At 52.8% G+C, this 22,182-nt stretch overlaps 1 protein-coding gene across 9 annotated transcripts in view; it reads right to left on the bottom strand.

Moving 5' to 3' along the window:
* The window catches only part of GATAD2A (GATA zinc finger domain containing 2A), a 100,668-nt gene that overhangs the window by 6,328 nt on the left and 72,158 nt on the right, over positions 1-22,182 (bottom strand). For 4 of the 9 annotated variants that reach the window (XM_024767278.1, XM_024767279.1, XM_024767273.1 and 1 more), the window contains 8 exons: positions 9,793-9,925; positions 9,559-9,690; positions 7,641-7,730; positions 6,488-6,619; positions 6,171-6,338; positions 3,838-4,117; positions 897-1,195; positions 83-229 (listed from right to left, as the gene is read on the bottom strand). In XM_024767278.1, coding sequence (XP_024623046.1) covers positions 83-229; positions 897-1,195; positions 3,838-4,117; positions 6,171-6,338; positions 6,488-6,619; positions 7,641-7,730; positions 9,559-9,690; positions 9,793-9,925 — 1,381 coding nt within the window. The remainder of the gene's footprint in view (positions 1-82; positions 230-896; positions 1,196-3,837; positions 4,118-6,170; positions 6,339-6,487; positions 6,620-7,640; positions 7,731-9,558; positions 9,691-9,792; positions 9,926-22,182) is intronic. The other 5 variants (XM_024767280.1, XM_024767275.1, XM_024767274.1 and 2 more) reach the window with 4 other exon arrangements.

The raw sequence follows: 22,182 nt of genomic DNA, 5'->3' as shown, positions 1-22,182 counted from the left end.
TACACCGAGGCGGGAGGGTAGGAGGAAGGGAAAGAGAGACACACACAGACAGACACAGGCAGTGTGACAGTCGGCGACTGACGTGGTCACGGTCTGGGATGTGAGGGCCGGTTGGTGGTTCGGTGCAGGGGGCTCCCGGCACCGCAGTTCTGACCTGTAGCACAGCCCCGTTACTCCAGTCGCGGGCCTCTCCTGAGCGGAACGCCAACTTACGCCGGGGTTTTATGACCTACACAAATGGGGGTTGAAATCGAGGTCAGCACTGTCCAGAGTCTGGCCAAGGGTGACCTAGAGTGACCAAAGGGCAGCAGCTATGGCCGCTTGAGGCCCAGTCCCCACAGGATAGGCATTTCCTGAGGGCAGCGCAGCCACCCACTACGTAGGGATCTTGAGAAGATGTGTTTATTAGTGAATTACAAATGACTTCCAAGGACACAAAAAATTGCCAACAGGGAGCTTTGGGTCTATAGGGGGTGGGAAAGCAAAGCATTAAAAAAAAAAAAAAGCAGCCAAAAAAACTTGATTTCAAACTTGCTTCTCTCCTTAATTTAGCTAGAACATTTCTTCCAAACGCCCCTTTTGTATCTCAATGTGGCTTTCAGAAAAGTCCTTTTAAACAAGAAGTGCTTGTCAGCCGGCACACTGCAAGTGAAAGCTACAAAATCTAAAGAAACTGCAAATTAGTATTTTCACCACCAAACACCACCATTAAATGCAATTTAGACGCACAGTTAACAACCAGGCAGATGATCGCCGAGTGTGGGAGAGAATGTCTGAACATCCTGCCTGCTAGCGACAACTCCCTGCCAAGGGAACGAGGCCCCTCTCCTGGAAGGCGAGGCCACCCAGCCCATGCTCCCAGGCCATAGCTCTGGCTCCCATACCAGGACTCTCACCTGCTTCAGCGCAGGGTGTGGGGCAGCAGCAGGCTCGGCCTTGGCCTGCGCGGGGGCGGCACCCTGCTGTAGGAGGCGCTGCTCGATCTCCTGCTCCTGCTGTAGCGCCTTCACGAAGGCGGCCTTCAGGCGGCTCGTATGCTCCACCTTGAGTGCCTTCTTCTGGTTGGATGCCATGCAGTTCTCGCACATGATGGCGCCGCCCTTCTCCTCCCGCCAGCGGCACGTGAAGTCCGTCTTGCACTGTGCACACATGTAGGGCTCCCGAGACAGCACAACGGCGGCTGACATCCTGCCCGCTGCAGGGAGAGATGGGTGTGCCGCACGTCAGAGGAACAGGAACACCACAGTAGGAGCCCGGACTACCCCCAGGTGGGATATGGATGAGGGCAGAGCAGAGGCAGCACCCTGGGCCATGTGGCCCAACTGGCATCAGGACACCAAAGCCTCAGTCAGTGTTCGTTAGGCAAACACATATTGGGTGCCAACTGTGTGTGGGCACTGGGCCAGCCTCGGGAGGCTTTGCTGGCAGAAGCAAAGTTGAAGCACTCAAGAAATCACTGTGAGTTAGGCACCCTTGATACCAACTCTCAAAGACATCAGTGCTGTCAGCTTGGCTTCTCCCAGTCATCTTTCCTACCCACAGTGCAGACATTTCCAACCCTCCCATACTGCGTCACCAGTGGAGAGGAGATGGTGACCACTCGAGGCCCCCACCTTGTGGTGACGGCACCTTTGCTAGTGGGTGAGTTAACAGAGGACCAGTCATCTGGGTGAGTGCTTATGCTAACAGGCACTGTGCCTGGTGCCTTGTGGGTATCAGGGTGTCCAATTCTCATAGCAAACTTCTAAGGGGCGCCCCCCACCCCACTGTTCTGAGGAAGAAACTGAGGCCAAGGAGCTGAAGTGACCTGTGCACAGCTGGTCAGTGGCAGGGCCAGGACACATACCCGGCTGCCCTGGGAAATGGGAACTTGGTGGCTCCTTGATCAGCTACAGGAGGGGTGACTGGGGAAGCCACAAAAAGCACCTGCTGGGGTGTGGGGTCGATACTTTTTTTTTTTTTGTTGTGGCCTCTCCCGTTGCGGAGCACAGGCTCCGGACGCGCAGGCTCAGCGGCCATGGCTCACGGGCCCAGCCGCTCTGCGGCATGTGGGATCTTCCCAGACCAGGGCACAAACCCGTGTCCCCTGCATCGGCAGGCAGACTCTCAACCACTGCGCCACCAGGGAAGCCCTCGATACTTTCTTCAATGTATATATGTTTGCCATCCAATGTGCAGTAAGGGGTACCTTTTGCACTCTGTTCCTATCTTTTCTGTGTCCAGCACTCCTGAGTTTAGTTGCCTCTTGGCATTATGGACCATGATGCCGAGAGACCCTTAGCCTCCCCATCCCGCCTTGGGCCTGGCCAAGCTGCCCCTAACTGCTGAGGGGCTGTGCAGGATCTGACTCTAGGGGGGGGACCTGTCACTCCACGGAGCAGATGGGATGTTGCCTGCCCAAGCTGCCCAAGGCTCGGGGTCTACACTGCGCCCCCAGCTCCAGCCCCCAGCCTACAGCTAACACGCTCTGGTAACAAGGGCACTTTTGCTTCCACACATCCAACCCCAGAGGATGGGATACCTGCTTCCCAGGCAGCTGCAGCCTGCGTGACCAGTGCCAGAACAGACACACCAGTGCAGGGCTGTACTCAGTGTCCACCTGTGGCTCTGCGAAGTGTCAAGAGACACCTCAAGTAGGACTCAGAGCCTCCTCCCACAGTTAGGTCCTGTTTTTTGACAACAGGAGAGGGAGACAGACCCCTGATGAGAACAAGCAGAGACAGACTGGTCTGGGAGAGCGGGTGCCCAGCACAGGCAAGCGTAGGATGGGTAGGCATCGCCTCGTAACTCAGGCCTCCTGCCTGCCGTACTGCATTGGCCTTATAGCAGCTTTTTTGCCAACTTAACCTCATCATAAAGGAGTCATTGAAGGGATCCAGACACATCCAGGCTGTGTCAGAGCCCACACCTCTCCCCACTGGGCCTGGCTCTGGTGCCCCACAGTCCCTCAGGTGGAGTCCACCTGGTCATCCCCTGCCCTGAAGAGGTTACAGCTCTGCCTCCTCCTCAGCTCTGAGCATCTGACGAGATCACGTGCGACGGGGATTCAGGCTGGCTGCCTAATAAATGCCACCACGAGCTCAATCTAAGGGCAGAAAGTCCTCAGTTTAGCATCTGCTGGAGGCTCCCAAAGGGCCAACCTGACCTCTCACCTTTCAGTACCGTTTTTGCTCACTACCTTATTTATACTTTTATTCCTAAAACCCTCTAACATGCAGGTGTGCTTTCCAAACTACTTCCAAGGAGGGTAAATAAAATGATCCTGGCCCGGGCATAGGTGTCCCTCTCCCACTTTGGAGACTAAGAGTGCTCGAGGCTCTGCAGAGTTCCACCTTTGCCCAACTCTCAGAAGTGGCCCCATCAGAAAGAAGGCGCCTATGGTATGTTTAAGAAATTATCTAGGGCAAGAGGGAGAAATCAGGAGATTGGGACTGACATGTAAACGCTACTATACATAAAACAGATAACTGACAAGGACCTACTGCATAGCACAGAGAACTCTACTCAATATTCTGTAATGACCTATATGGGAATAGAATCTAAAAACGAGTGGATATATGCATATGTATAACTGATTCACTTTGCTATACTCCTGAAACGAACACAACACTGTAAATCAACTACACTCCAATAAAAATTAATTTAAAGAAAAAGAAAGAAATTATCTAAACCTCACAGCAAGCAAATAACTAATGACAAGATGTCACCCACAATGCGCCCCACAGCTGTGGGTACACAGCAGACATGCTAACATGTGCTATGCATGGAAAACAACTTGCATGATGGAAACTTCAGCAGCAAGAAATAAAAACGGCCCCAGGCCCAGGGCCTCCTCACCTTGCGTCTCCAGCAGGTTCTGCACCACCTCCTCCAGGCCGACCAGGTAGATGAATTCATTGTTGGCAGCGCTGGGTAGGAAGTTCATCTCAGGGGCAGGGGGCTTGGGTGGAGGGATTTCAAGCAGCGTCTTCTCCAGCTGTTTGCGCAGTGCAAGCTTGGCAGCTGCCTGCCGACTGGCTGGAGAATCAGCAGAGGTGACCACGGGGGCCACGCTGGTGGGGGTGGAGTTGGCCTGAGCAGAAGTGGCTGTCGTTCCTTTCAGCGATGCTGTGGAGGGCTTTTGGGAGACAATGACCTGGTCAGGGTGCTTGAGGCACCCACCCTGAGGAGAGCCCAACCACGGCACCCACAGCCCAGGTCGGCACCATTTAGCTACACTAAGTCCTTATAAAAGTAGCTCCAGGTCATCAGCACCATTAGCTATGCTAACAAATCCTTATAAAAGTAACTCAGGACTTCCCTGGTGGCGCAGTGGTTAAGAATCCACCTGCCAATGCAGGGGACACAGCTTTGAGCCCTGGTCCGGGAAGATTCCACTTGCCGCGGAGCAACTGAGCCTGTGAGCCACAACTACTGAAGCTCACGCACCTAGAGCCCGTGCTCCGCAACAAAAGAAGCCACCGCAATGAGAAGCCCCTGCTCGCTGCAACTAGAGAAAGCCCGCGCGCAGCAACGAAGACCCAATGCAGCCAAAAATAAAAAAAAATTTTTTAAGTAAAAAGTAACTCAGAGCTGCTTGACATCAACAAGCAACAGGAAAACCGCCATTAAACTAATTGCCCTATGAGATGACCAATCTTATAAATACACTTGTTGAGGTTTAGCTGATATCCAATTAACTTTAAAACCTGTAATTTGCTACACTTTGCCACCTGAGGACACCCATGAAGCCATCACCATGACAGTGGGTAGCCCCTTGGCAACTGTCCCCCACCCAGGCAGCATGGCAACTCTCCTGTCACTATGGCCTGGCTCTCCTCCCAGCACAGGTCTGGGTGGCCTCCTTCCTCAAAAGGTTGCAAAGGTGGCTCACTGTGGCATCAATGGCATTTCCCTCATGAGCATCTTTGTGTGCCCCTGCACTTCACCTTTCCTGACCCTCACTGCTCCTGCATCATTTATCATCTTCTGCACCCCAGTGGCTGACCCTCCACCATCACCATCTCCTTGCTCCAGACCACTTGTCACCCAACATTATCAAATGCTCTCCCCCAAACTTGGAGCTGACCACGCCAGTGTGCTTAGCTTTGTGGCACTGAAGACACTTCTGGAAATAGAAGGAAAGCTGTGTACACCATCTCCAGGAAAATGCACACACCTGACAACTTGTATGTAACACATCATGGGGCTCAGGGAGCCCAGGACGGTTGCCCAGACCCCGCCCATGGGGTCTCCACAGCGGAGCAAAACTCCCCACCACAGAGGATGCCATCACAGCACCTTGGCCTGTCTACTCCAGCCTCTGACCAGCCAGTTCCTCCCTGCCCCTTTTGCAGGCTCCCCTGGCCCCACAGGGAGCACAGCCACAGGATCCATCCACCACTGCCTGCCTGGTTCCCATCCTCATGGCACGAGAACAGGGTATGGCACACGGTAGTAATTTAATCCGAGTTTATGGTGTGGAAGAAACTGCCTGCCCAGGACGTCCCCATTTGGGTGGCAAGACTGTACTTGAACCTGACTTTAGAAGAGGCAGGGACGCTGCCCAGAGCCCTGCTGGCCATGATCTTATCTGAGCAAGGCGGGCAAGGATGCACCGTGCCAAAGGAGGAAGAGAAGCTAACTTGCACATCAACAAAAGCCCTTGCAAACCCAGTAATTTCATCTGTCAGTGAGGATCATGCTTCGGCCTGCCCACCCCTGGCCCCATCTGCCCCCGCTCTGTTGGGTGGCGACAAACCCTCCCCATTTCAGAGGCTCTGTACGGAGGTGAAGGGATGCGTGGCTAAGAATAGATGCCCTGGTGCTGAAAGGACATTTGCAGACCTTCTCCACACGTTTGTGCCTATAGAGGGGGAGGGTGCGGAGCGCTCTGGTGCCGCACCCTGAGCCTTCCCTATGTCAGCTCAGATCTCCACCCTTCCCACTCTCGGCAGCTATCCACCTCTGCTAGATGGCAGTTGGCAACGTAAGACTCCTGCCCACGACTTTCATGCACCAACTAGCTCCAAGGAGCTACAGTAACACCGTCTGCGGGGCTGGATTATCCAAGACCTCACCTGGCTCCAAGGAAGCAGGCAAGTCACGCCAAGCCACCCTGGAGACATGACTGGGTCCCAGGACTGTGGGCTGTCAGAGGGGCAGCTGCGGGGCACACATATGACCCTCACCTGTGGGATGTTGACGAGCAGACTAGCGTTGGGGACGTTGGTGACGCGGATGAGGCCCTGCTGGATGATCCTCTGTCCCTGAATTTGCACACTGGGCACAGATGCCCGGGGAGCCAGGAGGAGCGGTGGTGGCCCTGTGCTGGAATGTTGTCTGATGTTGTGGATCTGCTGTTAGGGTGTAGTGGGGGGAGACAAGTCAACGAGAGGGACGACAGAGGGCGCCACAGGGAAAGAGCCCCCAACCTGAGAACTAGGAAGGCTCATTCCCAAGAGGTGGAGGCTGCCTGGGGCTTCCCTTAAGCCCTCACTCTGCTTACCTGGGCCCCCCTGACGAGTGGGGGCATGACGACCTGTGAGCTCGCCTGTGGCCCTAACTTCGAGGACGTCTGCTGCCCGCCACGGACCAGGGGTGGTGGGATGACACTGCCAGGCATCCGAGTTGAAGAGGTCTGTCAACAACACCAACCCTCAGATCTTACCTGACTTTTTAAACAAACAGGTTTGCTGTTTTTGTAAAAGCACATACTCACTACCCAGAAAAAAGGTGGTGGCGGAGAAGGAAGGGCAAGCTTGGACGAAGTGAGAGAGTGGCATGGACATATATGCACTACCAAATGTAAAACAGATAGCTAGTGGGAAGTGGCCGCATAGCACAGGGAGATCAGCTCAGGGCTCTGTGATCACCTAGAGGGGTGGGATAGGGAGAGTGGGAGGGAGACGCAAGAGGGAGGGGATATGAGGATATACGTATACATATAGCTGATTCACTCTGTTATACAGCAGGAAGTAACACAGCATTGTAAAGCAATTATACTCCAATAAAGATGTTTTAAAAAAAAAAAGATTAAAAGAAAAATTAAAATGTCAAAAAAAAAGGGTGGTGGCAGAGAAAATAAAAGCTAAAATGTCTATTTATTCAAAACACAAAAGAACCAGCAACAGACTCTGACAAGAGCCACGCCAACCTGGGCTCACTCAGGCTTACTCAGGACTCGGGCCCCACCACAGCAAGAGTCCAGCTAACTGGGACCAGTACCACCCGCCTGCTGGTCTGAGCTGGGGGCTCAGGCCTGTTTGAGGGGAGGTGGGCCCCTGGCCTCTCTGTCCTATGGCTGGAAGTGGGAGACCTGCCCATCTCACCCTGTGGGCAAAGGAGGCTGTGAGCCGGGCTGGGACAAGGCCCCACTGGGCCCTCCAACTGCCCTCAGAGAGTCAGGCAGAAGGGAGCCCAGTCTGCCTAGAACCTTGGTTCTCTCTCCAGTCTCTCTAGGGGTGGTCATGGGAGGGGACCTCCGAGAGTCTGTGTGATTTGTTTATGATGTCAACAGGGTCCTGGGTTGGGTATGGGAACACAAGCATGTTTTATTTTTTGGGCTCCCACCAGAAGGCCTCTAATCAGAAGAAACGAGCGGGCTTTTGCAGAAACTGGATCAGGGCTGCTCAGGAGCATGACGCAGAGGGAACACTGACCTGAAGTGATGGCTTGCCGGAAGGAATGTTCTGGGTGCCCCGTACAAGTGGGGGAGGGGTGGTCACAGAGCTCCCAGTGGAGCCTGCGGGCTGCAAGAGAACAGGGCATGCAGGAGATGAGAGGGCCACCAACCCTGCTCCTCCCACACGTAATTCTGACAGAAGAGCACTGCTTTTCTTCCTCTTCAAAAGGCATCAGGCTCTCAAATGTTCTGCTTCCCGCCTGCCACGTTCCTTGCAGCAGGAACTGACATGTTTGAAACAGATTTCCCTGGTGGTCCAGTGGTTAAGACTCCAGGCTCCCAATGCAGGGGGCCCAGGTTCGATCCCTGGTCAGGGAACAAGATCTCACATGCCGCACCTAAGAGCCCACATGCCACAACGAAGATCCCGTGTGCCGCAACTAAGACCCAGCACAGCCAGATAGATAGATAGATAGATAGGTAGGTAGGTAGATAAATAAATAAATAAAAATAAACAAACAAAGGACAGATTTTCCAGCACCCTTTACCCCCCCACCCTGGGGGTGCTTGGCATCACTGTGGTTCAGGTGCCATCTCTGCCCTTCAGGGGACAAAAAAGGCTGGTGGTGGAGGCTGAGGTGAAGGACCCCGGGCTTAGGTTAATCCCAACCCTGGTGAGAAAATGTTGGGTCCAGGCACTTTTTTTATTCTTTTTTTCAAAAAAGATTTATTTATTTATTTTTGGCTGCATTGGGTCTTAGCTGCGGCACGCAGGATCTTCGTTGAGGCATGCGGGATCTTTCATTACAGCCCGGGGGCTTCTCTCTAGTTGTGGCATGTAGGTTTTCTCTTCTCTAGTTGTGGCACATGGGGTCCAGAGCGCGTGCGCTCTGTGGTTCGCAGCACGCAGGGTTGAGGCACGCGAGCTCAGTAGTTGTCGTGCACGGGCCTAGTTGTCCCGCTGCATGTGGGATCTTAGTTCCCTGACCAGGGATCAAACCCACGTCCCCTGCATTGCAAGGAGGATTCTTCACCACTGGACCACTGGGGAAGTCCCCAGGCACTTCTTAAAGTCACATATTCCATCAGAGAAGGGACACTGACAGACTTGGTTCACATCATCAATTCTTAAGCAATCAACAAGGAAACAAGTAATGACCAGGCTCTGTCCATCGGGATATTAACAGATGGCAGGCTTGGTCCACTTGTTTACCAGGTTGGGGTGGGGGCTCAAGGAAATCCCCAAGTCAGACCAGTGAGCGTCCCCCTGTCCTGCTCCCTTAAGGGGACACATGTTCTACACACTGTACTGCCTGAAGTGCATTTACTTTCTGGTTCACTAAGAGAGTGGTTAGAATATAAGGAAGGGTAGTTTTGTCACGGACCAGGAACCTTCCCAGAATGAGACACCAAAAAAGGACAAAACAAACTTGACCTTGCCTTACATGGTAAGGTGCATTTAGAAGCAGCACAAGGAGCCTGAGGCATCAGGGGAGGTTAACAGGAGTAGAAGCTCTGGGGCCAGGCTATGTGGCATTCAGCAATCTGTCCACAAAACCACAGCGGCCCCTGCTGGCCAGAACATTCATCCACAGGGCCGAAGGCCTTTCTGAAAAGGGGTCTGAGACAGAACTGTGCTTTCAGCATGGTCAAAGATGCCTGCTCTCCATTTCCTTGATGGAGTCTACAGGGAATGAGGTTTACATACTCAGATCAAGAACATACTAGACCAAAACGTACTCTGATATCCTCTAAGCTAAATCCAAAACATGAACTTGAGTCTGCAAATTTCCAATTCAGACCCTGTCCCTATGCCCCTAAGGAAACCTGACCCCTCATGACCAGTCTTTCTGGCTCCTGAGGCAGCAGTGGGCCAAGGAAATGACCATGGCTTTCTGTCCCTGGTTCTAAACGGCTCTCACTGACCACTGAGGAGGGAACAGACGCGCACATACCTTCTGGGTGGTAGTTTCCTTTTGTATTTGACTCTGCCGCAACTTTTTCAATAAAACGAGTTTTGCTTCTTCTAATCTTAACTCTTCTTTTAGTTGCTTAATCATCCTTTCTCGTTCTTCAGGACTGCTTTTCTACAAGGGCAAGAGAACAAGGGTTGAGGGGAAGAGCTGGGGGCCGGCGAACACAGGCTGTTCCACTGCGAGATGGTTCCCCAGCATGGGGACAAGGCTCACCATGAGGGCCTCAGTGCTGGTCTCCTTCAAGGCATCCTCGGTCAGCCCATTCACCCTCGGGCTCGCAGGCTGCTCGTTGTCAGAGAGTACGATCACGTCGGGCGAAGGGGCTCTCCTCTCGGACTTCATGTCACTGTGGAACAGGAACAGTCACAGGTTACTACCAGAGCGTCCCGACTGCACTGGACAGCGTCTCCTAGAGCCCCACCCCCACACCCCGCAGATGCCTGGATTCAGACGCAGACACAACAAGGTGGCAGCAAGCAGGGCTGCCTCACCAGACCTCCCCACCACCTGCCCACCCAGGCTGCCTTCTCTCACCGCACTCACCACAGGGCACTCAAATCTGCCAGTTTGCGGCTGAGCTCTTCAAAAGCCGGGACTGTTCTTGGTAACCACTTCTGTGTCCCCCGGGCTGAGGACGCCTATGTGTCTGAAGGTGACACCGTCATTTTGAAAAACACCACGGCTCCTATCTCTACCATGTAGCTCAGTACTGAATAAAAATACTGGGTCCTGAATCTTGGGCCTCTTGCTAGGGCTCCTACCTGCCCATGTTGGAAGTCACCTGATGGGGCGTCCAGCTCCCACGCTAATCAGCCTTTCTTTGCTAAACCCAGACTCGCTAACAGCCCTCACGCCCGTCCCAGGAGACAGAGGGGCTGATGCACATGTTGCCAGCCTACATTCTAGCTCCCCAGCATGGGATGCCACCACCTCACAAGGTGGCCAAGGCTGTCTGCTAGACAGCCCTTCCTGGGCTACACGTGGCCTCTTCACCCTGCCAGTGGCAATGTGGCAGTAGTGGCTGCATGTTTTGAAACCGACTGGAACATGGAACACATTTTCTCTCACAGATCTGGGTACTTTCCACCCACCTGATCCGCTCACAAACTAGTTCCCAGCCACCTCTGCCCATTACCCTCTGCCCTCTTACGCCAACCCTACCAGCCAAGTTCCCTAGGACATATATGCACATCTAGTGATGCTGGACTTCTGCTCTGGCATTGCTGACCCCACACATAAGGACCAACAGGTCCCAGAGACGGTGCTTAGTCCCGAACCAAGGAGCTCTGTTTGCTGAGGGCACAACGTAAACTTTCCCTTGAGATATTGCCTCAGCATTTGTATCAAAGGAATCAAATCCTTCTATCAGCAGGAAAACCAGCCAAGGACTGAATGTGTCCACTAGGTGGCACTGTGGCCCAAAGAACAAACTCGATGAAGTTAACTGGGAGTAACACCTCAAAGTTGTCCCATTCCTTCCGGCTGAGCGGGGACAGAGTTATAGATGGAGGACTGGTGTTTTAACAGCCCACTCAACTGCCCTTTTGATTCCCAGAGTGAGCTGTGTCTTCAGGGAAGGATGGGCACAGAGGACCAGATACTGCATTCCCTAACTCCCGGAGCCCCTCAACCCGCAGTGTGCTTCCCCAGGCCCCTCCTAATCCCACCTCCTAGAGCAGCATGGCTGCTGCACCTCAACAATCCCAGACCTGATCTGATTTAACCAGCACAGCTGCTGGATGGTCTTCCAGAAAAGAGACCAGGAGAGTGAACAAAAAAAGGCTTCCATTTCAAGGTATAGAATCCCCTCACTGTGGTTAGCAGCCCACGTTCTCAAGTCCAGAAATTGGCTGGCTGTCTACAAAGTAACCCGGGATGTCTCACTAGAGCCTCATCAAACTAAAAACCAATGCAATTCAGGAACCACCACACTTTCAAGTCTCCGTGTCTCCCTGCTGATTGCCAACTCTGCCCAAGATCAGCTTTAAAGATGACCTCGGGGGACTTCCCTGGTGGCGCAGTGGTTAAGAATCAGCCTGCCAATGCAGGGGACACGGGTTCGAGCCCCGGTCCGGCAAGTTCCCACGTGCCGCGGAGCAACTAAGCCCATGTGCCACAACGTAGCCCCTGCTCGCCGCAACTGGAGAAAGCCCGCGCACAGCAACGAAGACCCAATGCAGCCAAAAAATATTTAAAAAAAAAGAAAAAAGAAAAGACCTCGGGGCTCCAATTCTGGGTTCTGTGGACACGCACACAGGCACTAAGCAGACACGAGGCTCCAGCACAGGAGTGCAGCCACTGGTCCCAGCCCAGGTGGGTTCCCAGGCAGCTGGCTACACACGGGCAGAGGAGCAGCCCAGGCAGAACCACGTCTGGAGTTACAAACTACAGGCGCTTCCTGAGCAAGAGCGCTCTGAGACAACGGTAACTTGCAGGGATTTATCACTTTTTATCACCTCAATGAGGATGTGCACGCCTTCCAAAGGTGAGATGTCTAATAAAGCTCAAATTTGCCTGAGGGAAGAGGGTAGGGTTAGGGACTGGGACCATGTTGAAGCTGAAGCTCCCTGAGATGGCCACTCTGACCACAGCACTCCCAGGTCCCATCTTGGACTGAGACTAATCAATAACTCGTCCAAGAGATGACATCACCTCCCATCAATGATCACTCAGCATCCCAGCAGCCAGCAGGGAGTGAACTTCCTGTATGCTAATCAGGCCACCAAAAAGTCATGTGACAAAGGCATTTCCCTCTTTGGTCATGTGACCCTTTAACTGTGCCTTCCAACGTGAAAACCATGGCAACAGCCAGTTCTAACCAGTTTGTGACACGCAGCCTTCATTTTGAGAAGTGAGGTAGGGTTCAGGTGCTGTCAGGAAATGGAGGCGCCAGCTCACCCTGGGGCTGCCGGGCTGCAGGCATTTCCTGTGTGGTGCCGGCCCGTTCGATTGTTACAGGGACCTGAGTCACCTCTTCCAAACATAGAAGGGTCACCAGCCCCGCTAGTTTCCAAGATGAAAAACTTTCCTAAGTTCAATTTTAAAGCAAAGGTGCTTCAAGTCTCTCATTACTTTCCCAGAGGGTTCTTTTAATTCAGGGAAAAGAACACGCATTTGACAAAGGCTCAAAATTATTGTGGGCATTCTTTTTTTAAAACGTATTTTAAATTATAAAACCATTTAGGCCAGGAGAACAAAGCAGAGGAAATCTAGCCGAACATGCCAGGGGAACAGTTGTAGTGGCCAGGGGTACTGCCTCAATCCAGGGCAGCTGCCTGGGCACCAAGTTTATTTAGAAGCTATATGATTCCAGGGCAAATTCATTAAGCCTATCCTGCCCATCTTGCGAACCCTTATATTATGATCAGGGGACTTCCCTGGTGGTCCAGTGGCTAAGACTCCACGCTACCAATGCAGGGGGGCCAGGTTCAATCCCTGGTTAGGGAACTAGATCCCACATGCTGCAACTAAAGATCCCACATGCTGCAACTGAGACCTGGCTCAGCCAAATTAAAAAAAAATTATGATCAGAAGAGATTTTATATGACCGACAAAAATCCCTGGAAGCAGGCTAGGCTGTTAGCAAAAATGGTCTCACTACCTCCTCCCCTGTATACCGGCCGTGGCTAAACAGAGTTCTGTTACCTGCCCAGAACTTTCACCAAGTTTCCTAAAGGGAAGGCAGGGATTATAAACTTAACTCATGACAAGATCCCTCCATTCACAGCACCAGACTACCATCCCAGCTGCTAACCAATTAGCGGTCAGTGTGAGGTTAATATTTAGTGTCTCACTGGCCTGTGCCAGGGGAAGCAGTCTCATCAAGGGAATGCAGCTCTGACCTTTGTTGTTCTCAATATGGGCCTGCCTGATGTCTAGGGAAGGCACACCTGATCCACACTCATTCATTTACTCACTCACTCCAATCTGCTGAAAGCCAACCTAAGAAGCAGGTGCTGTGTCAGGTAGTGGGGAGAAACCCCTGGATAAAAGCAGTTCCATCCTTAGGGTCGACCAGGATGGACAGACACAAAACCAGGAGGGGGAGGGGCAGATGGGAGTGGACCACCACCTGCCTCAGCCCACTGAGCAGCAGAGCAGCTTCACCAAGGCACGTTACTACCCCAGACCTGCTTGATCAAAGCCTGCACTTTTATAAGATCCCTTAGATGCCTGCACACACTAGGGAAGCCGGGGACGAGGGTGGGCCAAATGAGGCCTGGGGACAACAAACTGCTCCTCAGGGCTAACCCAGGGGAGACAAGCAGCGCTGGTGGCCAACTACTCCCTGACAGAACCCTCCCTCTTCCCCTCATCTTTCGGGCCTGGCTGGGCAGGGAGGGGCAGGTGGTTGCTGTTTGCTGGGTATGGCAGGTGCGGGGGAGAGGCTTTTCCAGACCCAGCGCCAGTTTCACCAAACATTAGTCTTGGCCCCACCAGACCCTCCCCCAGGGCATTCCTCCCTCTAGAGCCCATTCGGCCCTCCCAGGCCCACAGCCTCTCCAGCCCTCAGCCCCTGAACTCCAAGTTGCTGTTCACATGTACGTCCTGTCGTGAGCTCCTCCCACCTTCACCACCATCCCCTCCAAGGAATGTTCCTCCGTCATATTTCTCACCTCCCTTGTGAGGCCCAACTCACACTTCAAGATGCGCTTCAAACCACCTGTGCCCTCAGAAAAGGCCCCGGCTGGCCAAGCCCTGCCCTGGGACCGTGGTCAGCACTACCCCACTGTGCTCACGGGACCCGCCCCCGCAACAGCGTGCATGTCTGGGGCAGCCTTCTTCGCCCTGCCTCTAACTGCCCATCTTGGAGGCAGGGAGCTTAGGGCAAAACTCTGGGAGCTTCCACTCAAGGGCAGCACAAGCCTGAGCAGAGGCACTCCCCTGACAGAGACCAGCTCACTCACCCTCACCTCAGCAAAGGATCCAAGAAAGTGCCTTGCCCTCCTACAAGGTGCCATTATGGCAGCCCTGCGCTGGCTCAGTTCACCCTCCCACAGCCTCCCAGGGTAATGCTGTCATTGTGCATTTGATAGGCGGGTTCCCCAACCCAGGGCTGGAGCCAGAGGTCACCACAGGCATAGCAGCCAGGGAGCCATGGTCCCACCTGGAGCCATCTCCACAATGCTGGGGCCCTATGGCTCCCGGTGAGGGCCAGGATGCTCCTAAGGTGGCCCGACAAGCAAAGGGTTCCCCACCTCCCCAGAGCCAGAGGGACAGGACCCTCCTCCTAGTGCCATGCTGGGTGGTGGACAGGCCACAGGGCTTCCTCCCAGAGCAGGCACTGTGCACCAAGCCTACACACACTGAGGGGAGGGGGAGAGTCACACCCTTACAAAACCTCTCACTTGGTTCTGCCTCTTGCAAGTGAGAAGCCCAGGGTAGGACACTTCCCCCTCTGTGCCCCCTACAAGGATGGGGACAGTAATTCCTGCCCCACTGGGTGGGGTTTACTGCGTGAGGTGAGACCTCAGTGCCAAGGAGGCTCAGATGCCGTAGGAGGCCATCAGGGCAGTTCAGGCCCCAACCTCTCCTGAGGCAGTAAGGGGCTGCTTGTTGTGAAGGTCAACTCGGCACACAGCAGTCAATTGAGTAACACGTGAATGTTCTCAAACCCAGTGAAGACAGAGATTGGGCCTGCTCTGTGGGTGCTCAGATGACACAGCTGGTGTGCACCTACCTCCTCCTCTTCCCTGCACCTGGTTCCAGGATGGCGCCTATGAGTTCACAAGGAATCTGCGATGCCTACAGACTGACCGATCACCTTGCACATGTGAGCAGCTCTTTCCACACGCACACAGATGCTGCACTGGTAAAGGATGTGCAAATTCACTTAAAAGGATTTCTGGGGCTTCCCTGGTGGCGCAGTGGTTGAGGGTCTGCCTGCCAATGCGGGGAACACGGGTTTGTGCGCCGGTCCGGGAGGATCCCACATGCCGCGGAGCAGCTGGGCCCGTGAGCCACGGCCGCTGAGCCTGCGCGTCCAGAGCCTGTGCTCCGCGGCGGGAGAGGCCACGGCAGTGAGAGGCCCGCGTACCGCAAAAAAAAAAAAAAAAAAAAAAAAAAAAAAAGGATTTCTGAATTCTGTGTCGTTATGTCTTCTCAAGCACTAGGCCCTGGAAGTCCAACTCCTAACCTATGAGTCCAGGACTCTGGTGGATGCTGAGGAGTCCTAATACACCTGGTTGACAAAACCCTGTACAGAGGACCCACTGCACTACACCCTTACGAGGCCATCCATTCAGTCCTGAAGAGCACCGTGGAAGTAGCTCATTCCAAGTGATCCATGCCTCCCCATGCTCACGTCCTCGTGTCTGGTCCTATCCCCGGGATCTGGGTTAGTTCTGTGGCTCACTCTCTGAGGCCAGGAGTGAGGAACATAGAAGAAGCAACAATGCAAGCTTTTGAAGCAAGGTCACAGCCTCAAAAGCTTGTGCTTGGGACTTCCCTGGTGGCACAGTGGTTAAGAATCTGCCTGCCAGTGCAGGAGACACAGGTTCAAGCCCTGGTCCGGGAAGGTCCCGCATGCCGCGGAGCAGCTAAGCCCGTGCGCCACAACTACTGAGCCTGCGCTCTAGAGCCCGCGAGCCACAACTGCTGAGCCCGCACACCTAGAGCCCGTGCTCCGCAACAAGAGAAGCCACTGCAATGAGAAGCCTGCTCACCACAACGAGGAGTAGCCCCTGCTCACCGCAGCTAGAGAAAGCCCACGCGCAGCAACAAAAAGACCCAACGCAGCCAAAAATAAATAAATAAATAAAAACTAATTAATTAAAAAATAATAATTAAAAAAAAGCTTGTGCTTGGGCCCTTGGAACATTTGCTCTGAGAGACCACCCCAGAGTAGGATGCCAAACTAGCTGCTTGCAAAGAGGGCCACAGACACAGACACAGAGATGGGCCCAGCCATCCCACATGAGTAACCAAGCCACTGGGGACACCCAATCCAGCTGACGTGGGACTACAAAGATGAGAACCCAAGAAGCTGCACCCAGCTGGAACCAGCAGACCTGACAGATGATGCTACACCAATACAGTTACTTTAAACCACTAAACTAATGGGGCCGGCAGCCCAGCTCTGCCCCCAGCGAGCTGGCCTACACCACTATAATGCCATGGCCTCCCTCAGACTCAACAAGGCCACCTACTCTAGACGCTACAGTACCCTGGGAGAGAGAAGGTGGGAAAGAAAAGGTTTACTCAAGTAACCATCCCTGCTGAACCTCAAATCCCCCCAAAAGGACCAGCAGTACTTCTCTGCACACAGAGGCTGCCCGGGGCAGATGCAGACTTGGGAAGGGATTGGAGCATAGCTCTAGGACTGCCCAGCAGGAGCACAGAGCTGCCCGACAAAGAAAAGGGGGTATATATATAGAAGGTCCCACAGGAGAGGAGGGGGCCATCCTCAGGTCTGGGAGCCACTACCGGCGGCTTCAGGCACTACCGGGAGTGGTGTCTGAGTCAACGCTGGAAAGCAATTCCATATACTTAATCCAATGAGCACTCCCATTCCAGAAATACTTCTAGAAAAGTCCTAAAGAGAGAAAAATAAGACGTTTATCACCAGTTCCCAGGTTAGTCCTACTACCTGGTAACATTTCACTGGCAGTTCCCAGTTGCATATTGGGCATCTCCGCAGACACACACCACTGGGATCTTTCACAGCCGTTTGGGCATGGGAGCTGCTCACTGGGACCCCATGACACACCACCCTCCTTTCCCAAGGGGCCCCATCCATTCAGACACACCCGATGTGATTAGGAACCGCTGCATGCAGACACAGGTGCGCCCCAAAGCCGAACACTTGCTTGCCCTTGGGGTTGGTAGGCACTGACGGGTGCCTGGTCCCTGCCGCGCCCCCCAGAGCCCACCTGCTTCCCACCAGCCCCAGCCCCTCAGCTCCCTCGGCTCCCTGGGCTCCCCTGCGCAATTCCCCCTCGACTCCCTTCTTGGCATCCATTACCACTTCTCCCCGCACTGTAACTTGACACCCTGTTGGCTGGGATGTCAAGACAAAAGCCCAGAGCCTGCTTTGTGGGGGCCAGGAAGTCAGAATACATTTTGCTTCTAGGCCACAGAGGCCATGGAGGTGAGCAGCTGGGACAGGATTTTTGAAACCCAGCCATAATTCTTCCTGGAGACTCCAGGTCCGGCTATCTCTCTGGGACTCCATTATGGCCCACCCTGCCATGGCAACAGCCGAACATCTCGGAAGAAAGGAAGAGAGCAAGTGTGACCAGGGTCTGGTCCCGAGAGCCCATCCCCCAACCAGGGCCCCCAGCACAGAGGCGGGCAGTCCCAGGGCAGAGGCAGCTGCCGTGGAAGAGCACTGTGCCATTAGCAAGGCCAGGAGGCATCCAGCCTGTCCTGCTGGGGATCCTTCTAGGAACACAGGAGCCCCTAGAAGTCACACGGCCTGGCTAGGGAGACCCAGAGGACCTCACTGGGACTGGAAGCAGGGATAGGGGCCAGTTTGGGGGGCATGCAGAGTCGATGGAGAAACATGCCAAGAATGGGCAGAAGGGAGTGTTCCCTGGGCCAGCAACTGGCAGTGGCCCCACAAAAAGACCCTGACATCAAATGGCAGTGGGACAGCCTGCAGGGCCAGCACCCACCCAAGGAGGTCACTGCAGCATGACCCTGCCAGCAGGCAACATGTTCCAGTCGGGTCACCACCAGGAAGGCTAAATCCGATTCAGCACGCTCTCTGCTCAGAAATTTGGAAAGGGGCACTTATTAGAAATGACCATAGTCAGAACTGAAGTGCTGACTTATGTCAGATTTGGGAAAATCACCCAGGACGTTTGCTGACCCTTTTTGATGGCCATCCCTGTGCCAACCACCAAGATGCATGCTTCCATGTGATCGTCTCAACTGCTCAACTGTCACCCACATCCACAGGTGCGGAAAGAGTCTTAAGAGAGTGATTTCCTGAGGTCACACACCCATGGCCTGCGGATAACCTGGGCCCACAGCAGGACCAGCCTCCTATGGACCCCTGGCAGGCCTGGTCAACTCTGGCACGCCAAGGTCTGCCAGGTGTATTCCACAGTGCACTGGGACCTGGGCCTCCTGTCCTAGTCAGACCAGCTGGGCACCCATAGCCTGAAGGGGGCTAAATGGCATCCCAAAAAGGAGGTGCAGGGCAGGAAAGGGTAGGTCTCACATAACTGTCAACTGAGGCCTCTAACTCGGGTTATCAAATACCATTTTTGGACTAGGTTAAAAAGGGGAAAATATTTTTATTTATACTTGAAGGATGCTGGATAGCCACCAGCATCTGCATGCCAAGTCTCTGAGGTGATAAAGAGATGACAGTACGAGGACATGGATGTGGTCCTTGGACTTGACTGGGAAACAACTCTAACTACACATGGACCGCTACCTGCTTGAGGAAGCTGCGTGGGGTTTCAGCACTCGGGAATCCAGGCTTCCAAAGGGCCTGGGCCTGGGGAATTAAGGTAAAAGGAGTGTGGGACCCCTCTGCTGGTCACAGCACTATCGCTAGCATCGCCTCTTTGCTCTGTCACCGTACCCGCATGCCAGGCCAACGTTCCTCCAGGGAGAAACTCAGGAGCACGCTGCAGCACGGAGGGACTCCCTACACCAGATGAACCCAAACACACCTCCTGGGATACCAGCTTCCGCACCGACTCACAGCAAGTCAGCTGTGTGCAGATGAAACCACGCTCGAGAAACAAACACTGTTTTCCAGCTTGCAATGACTACAAACTCTTGTGATAAACAGAAAGTGCTCTATTTGCCTGGAACTTTCTTGCCCCCTCTTAAATATCTGTGTTTCAAACTGCTGGGTCCTGCCCCTCCACGCCCTGGCAAATCCCAGGGGATGTCCTCCCAGCACGGCTCAGGTGTCCCCCACCCACCCCACCTGACCTGCTCCAGCTGCTCTAAGCAAAGCAGCTGTGAGACTCCGCCCAGGTCAGCCATGAGGACTCTGGGGGGCTGGGCACTCGTCAGTGGCTCCTGGGACCTGGCCCAGTCTCCAAACCTCAAAGAGCTTCAGTTTCTTCATCTGCAGAATGGGATGTCACTGACCATGAGAGGATGCTGTGAATGGTAAAGGGCACAGAAAGTGCATCTAGTCAACGGATGATGACTCCACCTCTCTTCCCCATCCTTGCAGAACACAGTAATGTGCACACTCAGGGCAGCCCCCATCACCTTTTCTGCTATAATTTAGCTCTGAATTGATTCATCTGGCCACCTTCCCTGCAATCCGAGGTCTCTGGGGACAAGATCCCAGGCTGAGGGCTTCTCTTCCTCTCACTGTCTGACCCCATCAGGCCATTAACCACTGTCCTGCCTGAGATGTGAGCTCAGAGTCCTGCCAGGCATCCTTGCTTGTGCCCACTGTGGACAGCCTGCCTGCGGTCCTCCCAGAGTGGTCCTCAGGACCCCTTCAGGGGCTCTGCCAGGCTGCTGTAACATCAAGATGACATTTGCCTTTTTCACCAAGTCAGGAGAGCTGCACCAAACTGTGCCAAGACTCACGGTGTCATCACGCTGTAGGCAACGCCCTGCATGAAGTACAAGCTATTGATTTTATTAAAACTCAAGCATTTGAGAACATGTCTTTTTAATATTCTGTGACAAGATAAAGCACTCCTGTTGCATACAGAAGCAGAACAGATATGCAGGAAAAAAAATCACACGTTTGAGCGTTCATGATGCTTGAAGGAAGGTCGGACAGACGTACTGTGGTTATTCAGACTTGGGTGTCTGGCACACACTTTCCCCAAAATGGTCAAAGCAAAGCCTGTTCACTTCAAGGAAAACAACCGATAATATGTCACTAATGATAATGTCTGAGCTTCCAACAAGCAAAATGTAGAATTTTGGAAAATTTGTGAGCCCAAGAGCTTCCCAACAGATCGGATAGTTAACTAATCTGATTCTGCGATACTGTAAAATGAAATATATCAGTATTTGAAAGATCTCTGTAACTCAGTAAACTAATATTTTCTAATGGTCGATGGTATTACAAACTCAAACATGAGTAAAAGATCATTCAGGGAGAGAAAAAACAAATCTAGGCAGAAGAACCCAAAATAATTTGTGTAGACGCTCCACTCTCAAGGTGGAGCATGACTCCGCATCCCTTTCCTTAGGTGTGAGCTGACTTCCTTCCAAAGGGCACAGCATGGAAAGGGAGAAGGAAAGTAACTTTACAGTGAAGACACCTGACATACACCCAGGTGATCAAGGTGTGACAAGTCACACTGATGGCACGTGCCCTGGACACATGTGTGATGAGAAGAGCACTTCCTCTCTGAGGTCCTCCTCTCCAAAACCCAGTCCAACCATGAGAAAAACACCAGACAATTCCAACTGAGGGCCATTCTACAGAACACCTAACTCCAAACTGTCAAGGTCGTCAAAACCAAGAAAGTCTGAGAAACTGTTTCAGCCCAGAGACATAACGACAAAATGTCATATGGGATCCTGGAACAGAAAAGGTATGTAAAAAACCAGGAAATCTGAATAGACAATATAGACTTTGGTTAATGGTAATTACTCGTGACAAATGTTCCACAGTAATCTGTTAACAATGAGGGAGACTGGGAAAGGGTGTGCAGGAATGATCTTCGCAAACTTTCTGTAAATCTAAAACAATCCTAAAATTTTTTTAAAAATTCTTCTGTTCAGGGACTTCCCTGGTGGCGCAGTGGTTAAGAGTCTGCCTGCCAATGCAGGGGACACGGGGTCGAGACCTGGTCCGGGAAGATCCCACATGCCACAGAGTAACTAAGCCCGCCACAACCACTGGGCCTGAGCTCTAGAGCCCGCCAGCCAACTACTGAGCCTGTGTGCCACAACTACTGAAACCCGCACACCTAGAGCCCGTGCTCCACAACGAGAAGCCACCGCAGTGAGAAGCCCGCGCACCTCAACAAAGAGTAGCCCCCGCTCGCCGCAACTAGAGAAAGCCCGCGTGCAGCAATGAAGACCCAATGCAGCCAAAGATAAATTAATTAAAATAAATAAAGTTAAAATGATACTTTAAAAAAAATTGTTCTGTTCAAGGTGCAAGAGAGACTGACAGATTTTAATGTAACTGAGTACAAAAACTTCACTGATAATCGAGGTTTCAGAGTCTACAGTGCAACTAACAGTTAGGAATGGCCACTCTGTGTTTTGGTGTCGTATTAAAGGAAGAAACACACAATTATCCAAGACTAACCAAATACTCCTCCCTGCTCAAACTGCTACTCTGTGTCAGGCTGGATTTTCTTCACATGCTTCATCCCTAAAAACTTATCACAAGAGACTGGATGAAGAAGCAGATATGAGAATCCAGCTGTCTACTTATTAAAGAGATCTGCAAAACAGTTATTTTTTTTATAAGCAATGTTCTTTATGTTAACATGTAATGGGCTTATTATCATCATCTTTAAATAAATAAGTTATTTTCAGATTTTCTAACACAGTAAATGTCAACATATTTTCCACACGACCAAAGGTTCTCTGGGGTCCAGAGATGGAAAAGGGGCTGCACCAGTGCTTTCGGCAAAGGGTTTCCTGTCCCCATCACAGATGCCAGTCTGAGCAGAGGTTCCCAAGTGCAGTCCTCCTGACATACCG

The sequence above is a fragment of the Neophocaena asiaeorientalis genome, unplaced genomic scaffold (genome assembly GCF_003031525.2).
Source record: "Neophocaena asiaeorientalis asiaeorientalis breed wild unplaced genomic scaffold, Neophocaena_asiaeorientalis_V1.1 scaffold87, whole genome shotgun sequence".
Taxonomy (NCBI): domain Eukaryota; kingdom Metazoa; phylum Chordata; class Mammalia; order Artiodactyla; family Phocoenidae; genus Neophocaena; species Neophocaena asiaeorientalis.
The sequence above is the reverse complement of the archived record's forward strand: the minus strand, read 5'-3'. Positions and strand labels throughout refer to the sequence as shown.